The sequence below is a fragment of the Paramacrobiotus metropolitanus genome, unplaced genomic scaffold (assembly GCF_019649055.1).
Source record: "Paramacrobiotus metropolitanus isolate TYO unplaced genomic scaffold, Prichtersi_v1.0 Parri_scaffold0000200, whole genome shotgun sequence".
Lineage (NCBI taxonomy): Eukaryota > Metazoa > Tardigrada > Eutardigrada > Parachela > Macrobiotidae > Paramacrobiotus > Paramacrobiotus metropolitanus.
The window spans coordinates 14,871-31,817 of NW_026570420.1; the positions used below are offsets into that span (position 1 = coordinate 14,871).

The 16,947-nt window shown below is 48.9% G+C and overlaps 2 protein-coding genes and 1 long non-coding RNA gene across 4 annotated transcripts; all 3 read left to right on the forward strand.

The window, feature by feature from the left end:
- Positions 1 to 647: 647 nt before the first annotated feature.
- On the forward strand, positions 648 to 2,043 carry LOC129600866 (uncharacterized). The gene is made up of 2 exons (XM_055499501.1): positions 648 to 969; positions 1,048 to 2,043. Exons 1-2 carry the CDS (start codon positions 771 to 773, stop codon positions 1,851 to 1,853), a joined length of 1,005 nt encoding a protein of 334 aa, XP_055355476.1. The 5' UTR covers positions 648 to 770; the 3' UTR covers positions 1,854 to 2,043.
- A 762-nt stretch (positions 2,044 to 2,805) lies between these two features.
- LOC129600859 (G protein-activated inward rectifier potassium channel 3-like) lies at positions 2,806 to 12,407 on the forward strand. 2 transcript variants are annotated; one of them, XM_055499487.1, is made up of 7 exons: positions 2,806 to 3,275; positions 6,625 to 7,028; positions 9,216 to 9,546; positions 10,108 to 10,433; positions 11,189 to 11,249; positions 11,358 to 11,587; positions 11,674 to 12,407. In XM_055499487.1, the coding sequence occupies exons 2-7, from the start codon at positions 6,917 to 6,919 to the stop codon at positions 12,264 to 12,266; spliced, it is 1,653 nt and encodes a 550-aa protein (XP_055355462.1). In that variant the 5' UTR covers positions 2,806 to 3,275; positions 6,625 to 6,916; the 3' UTR covers positions 12,267 to 12,407. The 2 variants fall into 2 exon arrangements, with proteins under 2 accessions (XP_055355462.1, XP_055355463.1); XM_055499488.1 differs by lacking the exon at positions 2,806 to 3,275 and adding an exon at positions 4,109 to 4,445.
- Positions 12,408 to 15,349: 2,942 nt separating this feature from the next.
- On the forward strand, positions 15,350 to 16,947 carry LOC129600872 (uncharacterized). The gene is made up of 4 exons (XR_008692158.1): positions 15,350 to 15,540; positions 15,629 to 15,653; positions 16,633 to 16,698; positions 16,787 to 16,947. It is a non-coding gene; the product is annotated as an uncharacterized LOC129600872 (long non-coding RNA).

Below are 16,947 nucleotides of genomic sequence, written 5' to 3' on the forward strand. Positions count from 1 at the left end.
ATAATATTTGAATAAATAATACTGGTGCAATATACTTTTATTATAAGTCCATGCCAGCAATGCTGCGCATTTCACTGGTACACATATACTTCTACTGTAAATTATTTCAGTGGGAGATTCACCATACACTGCATACTCTGCGCTGCGGCGTTATTCCCGTTTCTCTTGTCGGCATATCAATCGTACAGGCCTTTCAATAAGACGACTTTACTGCCCTGTAGTTTTAAACTTCTACACCGTCCGACTATATGGTTGCTTGTGGGGGGATTGAGCACCGAAAAGCAGCGACTCCTCAGATTGTATCCTGCTTGTTCACATCAGCGAACATCCCCAACGTCGGCCACACTGCACGGTGTTTTTGTATAAGAAATGCCACCGAACATCTCAACGGTACCACGCGTTAGAATTCTGAAGGATTCGAATGCCTAATTGTACTACACTCAACAAGAAGACAGCATACGCCAGCGGTTAGCCGGGTATTTAGACAGTCAGCAACAGGCGCAACTGCCGGATTACCAAGCACCTTTTCCACGTTGCCTGGCAACCGATTAATTCTGAACAACACACATCCGTACGCCACACTCAATATATAATTAATATTATAATAAGACTTCACCTTGCCATCAATCCGCTGCAGTAATAACCAATGTTGCAGAACATCATCGCGGACGTCGCGGGATTCCTCCAAAGGTCGCAAGCGCACGAAATGCCGTTTCACCACTCAAGTACGCGCTGCCGGCGCACTGCAGTTCCTCACCGCCGGACGAAACATGTCCGGTGCAGCGTTATCTCTGGGTGCATGTCGGCTGGCATTTCTGACAGCTGACGCTGCCGGAATCATTTGCGCGTCATCTCGCGCAATGGCCATCATAAACGTTGACTCCGTACATTACGTTTATAGCATTTTCTTGCTGGCTGTGATTCTTGGACACGTTGGACAAAGCTGCCCGATCACACCACCGACACCACGTAAGTTGTCCTTGGTGCCCTTTTTTTGGCCGACAGAGCATTGAACGTTTCTTTGGGTCTCCCCTCGATGCATTGCAGTGCAGCGTGCCGCCAAGGCAGTTCAGCAAGCCGAAGCCCACATGACCGACAACGTTATCATCCTGCCGGCCTTCGAGAACGAGACTACCGGGGAGGCGCCACCGGCCAACACCGTGCGCGTCCCGTTGGGAGACACGGCGAGCCTTTCCTGCAACGCCGAACCGGTTCAACGGATCGTCTGGCGCCACCACAACGCCACCATCCAAGGCGTCGATGTGGTGATATACTCCACGAAAGGTCACTACTACCGACTGACGTCCAGCGCTAGCACCAGCTCTCTCTTGATCCACAACGTCACCCGCGAGGCGGCCGGGACGGTAGAGTGTCTTCTGACGAAAGGTGACCTTTTAGCGGAGACCACCAGTGGTGACCTTTCCGTCCTCCGGCAGTTCGAGCTAGAGCCGAAACTGCGCCCTCAAGACGTCTTCGTTGCGCCCATGCGCAACGTGTCCACGCCGCTGTGGAGCTTCTCCATGACGTGCACCGGCCGCCTGGACTGCAGCCGGGCGGGTACCGCCGCGCACTTTATCTGGAAGTACGACGGGCATTTCGTAGCGTCGCCGTATCACTACCTCAACACAATCGCCGGTAATTTGCGTCCTACCGGTTTGCAACTCGGCACCATCACCGCTGCGCTGTCGCTGCCCGGAGCGGCCGATCCCGTGTGCTACACCACGCTGACCATTACGATGGACGAGAACACCAATCATCGGCCGGCGCGGGTGGACTGCTGGATCCGCACCGATGTGCGCCGTCACGAGTGGTTTGTGCAGTCGGCATACGTCCATTTCACGCAGTCAATTTAGACGACCGGTTGTTGTTGCGAATTTTTGAATTTTTGATTATTGCGATTAATGTACGGTAAGCTTTGGTTTTCTTGAATAGACTTTTCGTTGTATGGCTAGGTTGTGCATTACGCTCTACACGTTATTTGATGTCGTTGTTATTGTTTGCGTTTTTATTGTCTCATTAAGATTTGAGTTAAAATATAAGAAAGCTGGGCATGGGGTCAGTTGCACCCCGATTCGCTAACGCGTAAACTCTCGCATATTCCGCTTACATTTCTTACCAAACCGAAATAAGCTTTAGGATCATCAGATGATCTACTATCAACATTATCCACAGGTTGCCTTGAGCGGCAGACAAAACATTTTTAGCAGTATGACGAGAAGCTTAACGTATATCCACTGTTAAATACCGGCTACCAGATACGAAATTGCCACATTTCCAGTATCGATCGACTTCGTTTAATTTTCCATTTAAACCACCTTTCCAGTTTTACCCCGCATTTCCCGATAATTTTATTCAGCGAACGAGATACCTGAGCGTGGTTTTAGCTGAGTTCTGGTAGCGGATATTCGATTTAAATTAAGAGCTATTAATTACGTGCAACCACTCTCCAAGAGGCCAGTAATGTTTGGCGTGACGTAAAGTGCCATAAAGAAATAAAATACTACTGGTTAAGCACATTATAAAATAACAGTACATATGTAAAGTCAGCAATATGTGCACCCATAGATATGATTAATTTCTGGCGTGCAGCGCCGGCATACACTGCACCACACCGCCGGAAGTTGTCTGTGTAACGAGCACGTTCTCCGTGTAGCAATTTGCCCGCTCTCCGCTGGGACACACAGTCACACAGTACATCGATATGTTAACAGCGTGTACGTTGCTGTTGCCGCTCAACTCTTCTCTCATCGCATATACGCATATACAGTAGTTCCAGCGAGCGCTACATGCGCTTGAGTTAGGGCATCTTCTTGCTGCTGCGCCAGCAGATATCCAGCTATACCAGCCACTTCCGACCGGCTATTTCGGGATGGCCAGCGGAATGTAAATTAATTGCCTTTTATATTGCACTAAATCATTGCGCGCCCCCGCTCATCTATACGCGCAGGCAAATGCCGGTATTTAAATGTTCTGCGTCAAACGCTGCCTGTATACTGAACACCGGATGTTTCCGCGTAAGATCATCAGCGCGCTTCTTCCATTGGCATCCGACGCGGCAACACAACCGATCGCGATCTGGCAATGCGCCGATATTTCTCCGCGAGTTTATTTTCTCAAGAATAACGCGCTGTTAATCTTTCCTCCGGACACGTATGCACCATTAATAACGCTCACTCTTCCCGGCACTAAAATACTGTAATCCGATGCTACACTGATGTATTTATTCTCTGATTTTTTCTGGATTTATTTCCCTTGCATCCTGTGAAGATAATTAGGTAAGTCTGCGCATAAAACGTGCTTTAGTAAACGCGCTAAACCTCGACGCTGTTGCGCGCGGTGTAAAAAAATACAACGGCTGTAGCGTCGCCGGCGGCGTTGATGTGTTCCCAAGGCAGTCGTCAAGTGTGCGACATTAGCCGTTCGCGCGCGGCAACGGCCCATTCCGCCGCGCGACAACACGCTGATTATCCGCACTTTTCGCGCCTGTCCAACGGCATTACTGTCTCCCTCGCTGATCCCATCGATCGGGGAAACGTTCCCCATCAGCGTCCCGAATTCCCCAAACGCCGCTTAACGCGCACCGTCGAGTCGCGCAATCGCGCCGGCGTCTGATGAGAAAACCCTATCGAGCGTTGCGATCGTGAAAAATTCCAAAGGTCACCGTCCCTTTCCCGGGTTTGTACGTCAGCGAACAGCCGTTCCCCGCCGGAAGTCCCACCAGGCGAACCCGGGATGATTACGGGAAGAGCCGGGGTCGGGGATTTTTTGGTGTACGCGCGCGCACCGCGTATCGCGTTGATCCGGTTGTTATTGAGAGAGAGAGAGGGAGAGAGCGAGAGAATAGAGTCTCCACGCTCACCTGATTTCCTGTTGGTCTCTTCCGCTCCGGCTCTTTTCAGGCCCGGGCTCGCAGCAACGGCCGCGTAACAAGGCATTGTGCCTGCGCCGGCATGCCGCGCTCCATTAGCGCAATTATTCCCCTTACCTGTGTGCAGCTTAGACAAAGTGCCGCGGCGCTGTATAATCTGTACAGCGCTGTGCGGCCGATGTATCGATCGGTGTTGTTCGATTAAGGATTGCCGACGGCCGGCGCGCTGATCCGATCGGATGACGGCCGATATACCGACATTATATTATCGCCTCCATTCACCGTCAATCCGCTCTACCGTCAGCACGACCCCGACCTTGAATCGACGCTAATTCCCCATTGATGCGAAGCCCTGTGTCGGTAAACACGGCTCTCGTCTCTCTCACTTGTCCCGTTTTTTCTCCTTCTATGCGCAAACACGCATGCCTTCAGTACGTTCGCTGCGTGTCGAGATTTTAATTATACATATAACACTTGACCTATATTGTCCACGCCAGCAGTTGTGCCGCTGACCGTTGCCCTGACCTGGCAGTTGTTGCGGGATAAACAGCGTCCGATGTTTATATACCAATGTGATGTAAGTACCGAATGATTACTGTCTGCGCAGCTGTGCGACGCTGTTGCATAACGCGGCTCGGCCTTCACTATATATGCATCAAGGTCAAACTGCGGAAACCGCGTTTCCGCTGCCGCATCCCAAAAAATTCCCGGAATACTTGGCGGGATGAGCAGAGCATCCAGAAAATTGCGAGACGAGTTGAAAAATCGGCTTGTAAATTTAATGAAAAATATACGGGTTTTTGGAAAATTTAATTATGAGGGATTTTTTTTAATTCATTGTGTGTGATATTTTGATGGCTTGATTAGCCAGCGACCTTAGCAAGGTAGGCATTGTCGTCCGTGTAATTGTATCCACGGGAACCCGGTGATCGATGACAGCGCGCTGGATGGCGCGCGCGCACCGGCTCGGTTTGATTAGCGCGCCGCGCGTAATCGCTCATTTGGGCAATTTACCTGCATAGCCAATGGAAATTGCGGATAAAAATAGCCCGCCGCGCGCAGCCGCTGCTACTCCGTGTAGCGGTGTCCGGCGGGGATGCATGTTGACGGGGAAGGAAGCAAGAAAAGGGACGAGTGATCAGCGCGGATTAAGTGCCGGTCCACACCGCTCACGGAGAGACGGCTGAGCGCGGTGTCAGTGCGATTAACAGCGCACTTAACGCGCTCGCTTAATTGAATGATCACTCAATTGCCGGCTAATCCCGTTTTCTATGCACTGGGAGCAGCGGCTCCGCTCCCAAATCAACTGGGAGGAAACGGCGCTAATTACACGGCCGGCAATGTAGTCAATCTTTTACCGGTATATATATCTTTAAACACAGCACATGCACATATATGTATTACGTGTGCACATAACTATATATTTTTTTATATGCATGTATGTTTTAATGCATATATAATTTTTTTATACACATATATGTTTTTACATACATATATACATATATTTTTTTATATACATATATTTTTTATATACATTTTTTATGTACTTTTTTTACGCCGTAGATATATTTTTAGTAAACAGTTTTTTATGCGTAATTGTTTAGACGCTATTAAATTTTATTATATGAATACTAACTACGTAACCAGGGTCCTCGACACTTTGCCGTTGTAACCAATTTTCTCCCGTTCCACACATCCCATCTGCACGTTCTAAAGTGCTACAGAATCCTCTCAGTGTCGAGAGTGTTCCTGCATCACAAGTTTTTTGCAAAGCCCAATCCCCACAGTCCAGTGGTCACTCGAAAGCTTGTTGTCATGGTGGCCATTAGCTTAACATGGGCTGTTTGTATATCCCCAGATTATATTACAATTATTGTTATTACATCGAATTGTCATTGAAATTAGCGAACTGCGAATGAGCAAAATAAGTAACAGATTCTGCTCATGCCTGTTTATTTTGTTCGTGCCTCCTTAATGTAGTAAACATCGTGTCGTTATTTATTACATATGTAATTAACCTTTTAACATGCTCGAAATCCTAAGACATTATTCATCCGTGCTGGGCTTGTATATAAGTACGTTAATGCGCTATCAACCTTAAATTCGCCGTACGTGAATTTAGCCTAGTTTGCCGGTTTGGGCTGTTCGGAAAACGGTTAACGACCAAAACCATCGAGTAACAGCGTAACAAGGCGGAAACCGCGGCAATTTCATGCTCAACCACAATCACAATCATAACCGCATTACACGCTGCCTACAAACCGTTACGGCGTGTTGTTGTGATGGGCTGTTGCATTAAGTGATAGACACAGCTGTATTAAGTGTTCACTCGCAGCTGTTGCGCCCGGGCGCAAAAAAACACTGATCGACTGACTGGAATGTGTCAGTTTCAAGGCTGTGTTGTTACTTGTTCATCGTTCCAGCCGGGGAATAGATCAGCTGACAGGAGCGGGCCAGCCGCTCATTACCGGCCGCTGCGGCATGTACGCGCGATGTTAATCTGACCGCCGATTGCTAGCGGATGTTGGCGATCGGGTGTGCGGCTAATGTTAATCCCGGCGCACACGCAGCGGGAGAGACAACGCTGATGAGGCCATCATCGCCGGCGCGTGTGCGCCCCGTGCGCGCTTGCACCGCCCGCAGTAGCACAGCGGACGGGGAAAGCAAACACGGCGGTTTATTTGAGCGGGGTTGAAGTGGCCGTAACGTCGTTGCTATATCGGGTGCAGTTTTCCTACATGTTGTCGTTCTTGCAGTGCTCGATATCGACATATGTACGCGGAGTACAGAAACCGGTATCTCGTTCATAAGCAGCCGGAAGCGGAGCAGCGCGTCTTCATCCCGGTTTATCATAACGCCAGTGTGTGGATAATAATTATTGGTCCGGATGCTTCCGGCCAGTGCTGGATTTATTGACATTCCAGCGGGAATGTTTAATTGGACGGAATAAACACGGCGCACGCTGGGATAACGGCACTGCGGAATATATATTTTATCCTGGTTTGGAATTAAGCGAAACTGGATTTCCTGCGCAACCACTTGCTAAGTATGCGCCCGCGCCGCACCGGCACCGCGCAGCTGCAGTTGGGCGGCGAGTCCAGTATCGCGGCGGATGATGCCAGCTCCTCGGCGGCCACGGCGCTCCTCGACGTCGAAAGCGGTAAGCTCTATTTTTTACCATTGATTTTATTTTATTTATAATTTATTTCCTTTGATCGTCAACTTCCGGTTGAAGCGGATTTTTGCGGGTTATTAAAAGTGAAATAATCGCACTGGTATCAGGTTGCAGCGATGAGTGGCCGCAGCAGAGACAACCGGCAATTTACGTAGTTCAGTCGCCAGACAGGAATGTTTCCTCTAAATTGCTACAACTTTTTCTCCCCTCACCCGCTCATTCACTTCTGCTAACACGGCGGAACGTGACTTCCGTCCGTCCAGCGTTGGTGTTTATTTTGCGCTTATTTATTCGTTCAACGCGCATCGTCAGTTTCCTAATAATTGTTAGAACAATGATTTTATTGATTAAGCTAAAAATATATTTAGCAAAATATTAATCAAACCATATTAAATTTTCCGATAATTGTCGAGGAATTATGGTTGTTTATTAGCTGGAAAAATTCCCTTAATAACGTAGCACGAAACCGGTGCATAATTTGATCTGACATAATCATATTTCCTGCCCTGATTTTAATTTATTTTAATTACTGAAATTGTTTATCTGTAATTGGTAATATTTAATTCTGGCCAATTACGGGTATTTAATATATTTTAATTACGAAGATTATTTAAGCGTAATTTGCACTATTTGAATCTTGCCAATAATTACGGGTATTTAATATTACACTGCAGAATTTTGGCGGTCAGTCCCGGCGGGAATTATCGCAAATTATCCGCGGAATTTAATACATTAATGACAGCGTGCCGCACGCAGTTCCTGCCTGTTGACGGCATCGGCATCACAGCGCACGCGGCGCATCCGTCGCTGTCGGTAAATGTCGCTGTTTATCGTGTCTTCGGCGCTGTTAATAGGCTATTAACGCCATTTAGCACCCGGCTTCTTCGAACGGGTTAAGGACGGACATTTAATTCCTTATTAAATTTTTATTATCGTGGTATCAACCGAGACACTGTTATTAATAATAATAATTCGCAGTCAGACCGTATCGAACAACGTCCGTTAAAAGTTTCGTTGAAGCAACCGGCACGAGTTTGTTATTAAGCTTTTTCTTGTAGTCAGCAGAAGAGTGCAGGTAGGGAATTTTCGGTGAAATGAAATGTCGAGTCGTTGGGCAAGATGACAAGTATATATTTATCTGCCGGGCAAGACTAACTTGGCGAGATTGGAGAGATGCAGGATAAACAGCGCGGCAGTGTGTGCAGCGCGGACCGAGTCAACCGAACGCGCTGTTTACTCAGCCGCTGACAGCTGCCAGCGGCCTCACGCTCCACACGGACCCCGAGAAACCCAACAATATTCTGCGTAGATTTCAATTTTTTTCCCTCCTTTTCCAAGCTTGCAACGTGCACGGCACTTAAATGGGCAACAAACTCACGCGGTGACCTTTCGCCGCTGGCACGTGACCACCGCGTTAGCTTATAAAATCGGTGTGTACGGAAAAATACGCGGCTATTCGCGGACATTTACTCTGACGTCAGGCGTGCATTTGCGCATGTGCTGAATCATGCACGCGTGTGCGTGCGCCGCACCAGTGACTGATATGGGAACGGATGGTCGTTTAAACAGGGCTCATTACGTAAATATAATCCCATCACTCTTGCCTTAAACCAACCAACTGTCCCTGCCCGTCAAAAGCGCGCCTTATGCCGCACTACAACGGTACCGGCAACGCCGCTACTTGTTATAACTGATGCCCCTCTGAACAGCGAAACCGCAGCGTGAGAAAAATGTGCCAGTCATGCGATCGATGCCGTCGATAATTGGTGGAGGGATGATTAAGTGCGGGAAGTTAGTGTAATTGAATTGTGTAGTCATCAGGGAAGAACAAGCGGTTGCCGTTGGAAAAAAAACCGTCCATTAAGCGGCGGCAATCATCGGCCGGAGATCAAGCCGGATGAGCCGCGCTCTGCGGGCGGGGGCTCCGCTCCACTGCCCGCAGCGCCCAACGGCGCTGACAAACATTCCTTCTCCTCCATCCCGCCACTCGCTCCCTCTCCTCAACGATCAGTTTAAATTGCAAAGTAAACTCATCACTCGGCCGGAGTTAGCGCTGCGCTGTCAGATGTTGCTGCTTCCCCGCGGAGCACTCCTCCCCTCCGCTAATCCCGGCATCGCGTTACGCGTTGCATAAGCAGCAGTGTCTTGAGAAGGGTGTTCCTCTGCCTGCAGGTAAATCGCGGCGCAACGGATACCTGACGGTGCAGGAGCCGTCGTCGGCGTCGGTGTCGCTGTCGGAGCGCAGCCGGTCCGCTTCGCCGCTCTTCCTCAGCAGTCGCAGCGCCAATGGCTTCCTCTTCCCGTCGCCGGCGGCCGGCAACCGCTCCACGCCCTTCGCCAAGCCGCCCAGTATAATGCGCTTCGTCAGTAAGCAGGGCGACTGTAATGTGCGCCACAGCAATGTCTACCGGAAGAATCTCAAGTACCTGGCTGATATCTTCACCACGCTGGTGGACTGCAAGTGGCGTTGGTGCGCCCTCATCTTCGCCATGGGCTTCTTCAGGTACGCACATGGAGGCTGTCACGTGACGATCTCAGTGCATAAGTAAAGGGCGCGTCCATATATGCTTATGTTAGCAGTAGTCTAATTAAAGTATGCAAAGAAATAATTTAGGCATAAGTTACAAAGATATATAAAGTATATATTTATAAAGTTACCCAATTGACCGTAAAGAATACTGCAATCTTTTATATAAGATCACGGCATATATGCCTTTTTATACGCTTATATATATGATAAGTAATTAACATATGCATATCGGGTGCTATTTTATATAAAAGATCACGGCATACATGCGCCTATATAAGCATATGTCACGTTATATAGTATATATACGTATTCCCGTATGTATATAATATATTATATGATAAACATGTCATATAATAGATGATATATATGTATATATATCGCGGAACATTTTTATTTGAAAAGGTCACGGCATGTATGCGTCTATATATGCATATGTATTGCATTAAATATGCGTAATATGCATATTCGGGTATGTATATAATGTTTATGTTAATGTATTAAGGTCACGAAATATATATATTATGGCTGCTACAGCACGTGGTTGTTCTACGCGATCATCTACTACATCTTCGCCTGGTTGCACGACGACCTGGAGAAGACGCACCTCAGCGAGGCCGAGTGGATGCCGTGCATCAACAAGATCAAGGACTTCACCTCGGCGTACCTGTACTCGCTGGAGACGCAGCACACCATCGGCTACGGCTACCGCTTCGCCAACACCGAGTGCCCGCACGTCATCATCGTGCTGTGCCTGCAGTGCCTCACCGGGGTGGCGCTGCAGTCCATCCTCGTCGGCGTCCTCTTCGCCAAGCTCTCCCGGCCCAAGATGCGCTCCGAGACGCTCATGTTCAGCCGCGAAGGTACGTTAATCCGCTCTCGCTGGTACTGCTTCCGCCCGCCCATCGATTGCCTAATCAATTTATTGCTTTTTCTCCCCGCGCTGCGCTTGTCTGCATTCGTGCTGTACTGCTGCATCAGCACAATGCTAGAAAAAATATCAGCACACCTGATGTAAACAGTAGCCAACGCCGGTCGATAGATCGAAGAGCATTTACACTCGCACCATCCAGCGGGGTGTATTAATAACTCCTTAGCTCATAGTTTCGCCGCATCGACGCTGTATTGCTTAAAATAATTGGCGTTTTATTGAATTCAACTGACCTTGGAATTTTCTGTAAATTCTCGGCTGCGTCATACAGCTTTAATTATACTGCAAACAAATTTGTTTTCTTCGAGTAACCGGTATAAATTCTAAGCAACAAACAGCAATGTTTCCTAGTACGAAGATTAATTTATTATGATGTTTATGATGCACGCATCGCTTGCAAACTTCGACAGATACATGTTGACTTTGCGGGAATTAAGCTGGAAATTTAGCCGTTGGCAGCGGTTTGACCCGCGCGGTTACGGGTTAGCAAAAGGCCGCAATTACTCGAACATTCCTTCGCGGCCATCCGCGTCCTTTCCGCGAAGCCGCATCCCTCCCATTAAGCGGCTGTGTGTGCTGCATGCCAACCCGGCTATTTTTGATCGCATAATTTCACGCTTGATTTAACCTGGCGAAGCTGCACTAATGCACAGTTTAACCGGTTAAATTTATCTCGTGTTTTTCCAGCGTGTATTTGCCAGCGCGACGGGAAGATGCACTTTATGTTCCGCATCGGGGATATGCGCAGGTAAATAAGCAGCACTGATCCCAGTTTTCATGGGATCGGCTGTTATGAAGAAATCCATAGTCAGCTGAGCACGGCATCGATTAACGGGGAAATTGACATGATTGGCAGATCGCACATCGTGGAAGCGCACATCCGCGTCATGTGCATGAAGGAGCGGGTCACCGCCGAGGGCGAGGAGATCCCCTTCTACCAGTACGACGTCAACGTGGGCTTCGCCGACGGCACGGACCGCCTGTTCCTCGTCTGGCCGACCATCATCAGCCACGAGATCGACGCCACGAGTCCGTTTTACGACCTCTCCGCCGAGGACCTCAAGAACGAACGCCTGGAAGTCATCGGTACGTCGGGGCGCCACTTCCGGTGGTGACCTTTCTGTTTCTTCGCCTTCCGCGGCGTATTTTTGTTGACCTTTATGTTTGCGTAGTGATACTGGAGGGGATCGTGGAGGCCACGGGGTTGACGACGCAGGCGCGGACCTCCTACCTCCCCAGCGAGATCCGCTGGGGCTACCGCTTCGAGAAGGTGGTGCGTCCTTGCCGCGACGGCTCGGTGCGCATCGACCACGACTACTTCAACAAGATCTACTACGTCGACACCACGCCGCGCTGCTCCCCGCGCGAACTCTACCGCCAGCAGGAGGAGGAGGCCGCCGCCGCCGAGGTCCCGGCGCCCTCCCCGCCGCCCTCCACCGCCGCCGCCTCCACGGCCAGCCCCAGTCGGCGCAGTTCGCTGAAGCGTGCGTCCAACGCTGCCTTACTGCAAGCAATACGTCCCAGCGTGCACCTTGCCTTGCCGCCGCCCGCCCAGCACTTCCGGCGCCGGCAGTCCTCCCCGGTGGTCTACCCGGCGGCGCACCTGACCCTACCCGACGGTCCGGACGCCGAGGTTACCCGCCGCGCCTCCACGGCCGCCATCCCCACCTCCAGCAACAGTCCGGCGGTCCTACAGGACCCCCTCTCCTGCGCCAACGCCCCCGTGGTGCCGCTGCAGAACGTCGAGCTGCCCCGGGTGCGCTAAGACGGCGGACCCCACCCGGGCGGGTCGCCGGCGGCCGGATCCCGGCGAGAGATCGATCGGGGAGTCCCCGTGCGCCCCGGGTAGCCGCGAGCTCCAGGCCCCGCCCACTGGCGTCCGGCTGCGCTGCAACGTCGCCTTGATCTTTCAGATATGACTAGTGCAAGTCCATCGGTTATTTCTGCTTGGATTTATGTAAAATGCCACCAACGCATCACCGCACAAGCAGAAGTGTACAGAAATGCTTCATTTTGTTGCGCTTTCATTGCCCACTATAATGTTATTAAAATTAATGATTATTATATAATTATGTACTTGTATTCGTATTGGCCTGCTAGTTGTGAATTGTTCGTTCCGGTCGGAATGAATTAATAAAGCCTCGATTCTAGTAATGCACAACCGGCACATGCAACGGAAACCTTGCCCCAGAAAAAGTTCTTAGAAATAAGATTCCAAATGAATCGAGCATCTACTTTGTAAACTACATTTTCACCAAACGGATTATTCTTTCCATCGCACGCTGCGCGAGACTGCGTACGCGTAGTCAGGCATGTCGATCAAGAATTACTCGTACAGTAGCGATTCGCCGATATTTTCAATAATAAGAAATTAAGTACTCGTATAAAACAAATAAAAATGCCTATTCTAGTAAAACTATCACAGTTAAATTACCATTTAAACAGAAAGTACCAGTACTCTGTATATGTACAAAAAATAAATCCCAAAACAAATAAAAACTGAGTACCTGGTACAGTACGACGAAAAAAATTTAGGTGCGAAAATAATTGTGGAACAACCCGCAATTTAAAAGAATTTTTTCGCTATAATTAAGAGAGAATAACAGTATAAAAAATATTTTTCGTGCGTGCCCGGGTTTACGAGAATAAAACAGCGTCCGAGGGTTGATCAAATTAGTGCAATTGTATCGAGTGGTGAGTAGGAAAAGATGTTGCATGAAGCGGCTCGTTAGCGGTTACCAACATCGTAGACGATGATAACTGCAACCTAGACTATCACACGTCACATCGAGAGGTGGGCGGTGTTGCAATTCCTAATCCGGCAGCTACATGGTAGTGCCAAGACCACCACCTTTGGCCAGAGGCTCGACGGCGAAGTGGAGATCCAGTCGCAGCGTTCGGCGAGAACTGTGTGGGGTGATGCGAAGGTAATCATCTGATACGGCACTTCAGGCAAGATGCAACCAAGTACAAAAAACAGCAAAGTTTCGTACAGCGTCACTGTCCTGGCCTACGGCCAGAACATCGACGCTGTACCAGTATAAAAACTGACAAGTTTCGTACAGCGTCACTGTCCTGGCCTACGGCCAGAACATCGACGCTGTACCAGTATAAAACTGACAAGTTTCGTAGCGTCACTGTCCTGGCCTACGGCCAGAACATCGACGCTGTACCAGTATAAAACTGACAAAGTTTCACAGCGTCACTGTCTGGCCTACGGCCAGAACATCGACGCTGTACCAGTATAAAACTGATGAAGTTTCGTACAGCGTCACTGTCTGGCCTACGGCCAGAACATCGACGCTGTACCAGTATAAAACTGACAGTTTCGTACAGCGTCACTGTCCTGGCCTACGGCCAGCACATCGACGGTGTACCAGGATAAAAACTGACATGTTTCGTACACCGTCACTGTGCTGGCCTACGGCCAGCACATCGACGGTGTACCAGGATAAAAACTGACAAGTTTCGTACACCGTCACTGTGCTGGCCTACGGCCAGCACATCGACGGTGTACCAGGATAAAAACTGACAAGTTTCGTACACCGTCACTGTGCTGGCCTACGGCCAGCACATCGACGGTCTACCAGTAAACAAACTGACAAGTTTCGTACACCGTCATTGTGCTGGCCTACGGCCAGCACATCGACGGTCTACCAGTAAACAAACTGACAAGTTTCGTACAGCGTCACTGTCCTGGCCTACGGCCAGAACATCGACGCTGTACCAGTATAAAACTGACAGAGTTTCGTACAGCGTCACTGTCTGGCCTACGGCCAGAACATCGACGCTGTACCAGTATAAAACTGACAGAGTTTCGTAGCGTCACTGTCCTGGCCTACGGCCAGAACATCGACGCTGTACCAGTATAAAACTGACAGCGTCACTGTCGGCCTACGGCCAGAACATCGACGCTGTACCAGTATAAAAACCACAGCGTCACTGTCCTGGCCTACGGCCAGAACATCGACGCTGTACCAGTATAAAACTGACAAGTTTCGTACAGCGTCACTGTCCTGGCCTACGGCCAGAACATCGACGCTGTACCAGTATAAAACTGACAGGTTTCATAGCGTCACTGTCCTGGCCTACGGCCAGAACATCGACGCTGTACCAGTATAAAAACTGACAGTTTCGTACAGCGTCACTGTCTGGCCTACGGCCAGAACATCGACGCTGTACCAGTATAAAACTGACAAGTTTGCATAGCGTCACTGTCCTGGCCTACGGCCAGAACATCGACGCTGTACCAGTATAAAACTGACAGTTTCGTGCAGCGTCACTGTCTGGCCTACGGCCAGAACATCGACGCTGTACCAGTATAAAAACTGACAGGTTTCGTAGCGTCACTGTCCTGGCCTACGGCCAGAACATCGACGCTGTACCAGTATAAAACTGACAGCGTCACTGTCCTGGCCTACGGCCAGAACATCGACGCTGTACCAGTATAAAAACTGACAAGTTTCGTACAGCGTCACTGTCCTGGCCTACGGCCAGAACATCGACGCTGTACCAGTATAAAAACTGACAAGTTTCGTACAGCGTCACTGTCCTGGCCTACGGCCAGAACATCGACGCTGTACCAGTATAAAAACTGACAAGTTTCGTACAGCGTCACTGTCCTGGCCTACGGCCAGAACATCGACGCTGTACCAGTATAAAAACTGACAAGTTTCGTACAGCGTCACTGTCCTGGCCTACGGCCAGAACATCGACGCTGTACCAGTATAAAAACTGACAAGTTTCGTACAGCGTCACTGTCCTGGCCTACGGCCAGAACATCGACGCTGTACCAGTATAAAAACTGACAAGTTTCGTACAGCGTCACTGTCCTGGCCTACGGCCAGAACATCTACCAGTATAAAAACTGTAGCCTATCATGCTCAAAGCGCGCCCATCGGTCATAACTCAAGCATTTCTTTACCGAAATGGAAAAAATGTCTGGAAATTGAAATAGCAGCATCTGTTGCCGCTGCCTCAATAACTCTTATTTGCAGAATGCTCCGCCCAAGCTCTCCAGTTCGCGGACCTTGCTCGAGGTTGGTATTGCACGACATTTCGAAAATCTTAACTGACAAGCACTGACAAGAGGAAACGGAACCTGCAACTGTGTGAATTCTGTTTCAGAGTATGATCTGCCATTTTTCATAAGGTATGCTCGAGACATTAACCATTATTATCTGATTTTTGAATGTGTAGCTTTTCGTGATGTAGAGCAAAAGTGGCAACCATCTTGAAAAAAGAAATAACCAGAAAACATCCCGAGGCATTTGAAGTTGTATAGAACAGTATAGTTTTTTATGACAATCTAACGATATCTGGCAGCGCTTAAAAATACCTGATTGTGGCGCTGATTGTAAGCGAGCTGCCAATACAATCTTTGTACACAGAAGACCAAGTAATCAGCATTAATTTTGTCTTTGTTTCTTGAGCGCGGTAACGTACCGAACAAGAATTAGTTAAGCTCTTTTGGTAAGCGCTTTTTCGCATACGTATGTTTCCAACATACTTGTGTTGTACAGTATTTTCCGGTATGAATGCTGTCGCTGTACTAAACGGAAATTAACCAATCCGTTAAGTATTCCTATTATTAACATACAGCTGTAGTCGCGTCTACATCCGGCACATCCAACTGGGCAAATGCCGCCATAATTAGATTGGTTATGACTCTTGACAGTAGCGTCGGGGAAGAGTGCAATTGCAACCCAGCCTTCCATAATATGTAGGACATTATCGTACAATACAGCATGTCCTTGGCGTAATTGCTTTAAAAGCGGCACTCCATTCCGCACTCCTTCATCAGAAATAAATATCAATCAGCTCGTTTTGGCCACTGCGGTGACAAAACGCTGGGTTTACAAATATCTGCACTGTACAGTACGTAGCTAGGTATCTGTACACACCACTACCATACCGCTGTGACGCACCAGCAGCGCCGATTAAGGCACCGCTATAATAAATGTGCATTATGTTAAGGCAACGCCGCGCAATAACTGTAGTTCAACAAAGTGCAAATACATGAACCAATCGTTTTTATTTGATTTTGCGCTAAATTGTCCTAACTTACGGTGCGGTTAGTCGTACAGTAAAGGTACGGTGAATCGTGCCAGTATAAATGTCACATGTTTTAGCAATGCCGGAGATCTGAGCTTGACATTTGACAAACAAGACCCGATACTCCACCAGTGCCGCCGCAGGTACCAATTCACAATGCGTTTTGTTATAACATAATTATTGCCTTGCGCTTAGTAATGCCACGATATCGTTGTAAAATGGCGGTTGCAGCATCCTTTTCGGGAACGGATGTCGGCGATGCGCTGGCTGCACTGCTCAAGCGTTATTCCTGGCGGACAGTCACGTTGATCTGCGACACGTTGTCTCGCCACGTGGGCCTTTCCAATTCCTTCGTCATACGATGCGGGGAAACCAGAAAAGTGTTGGCGAGA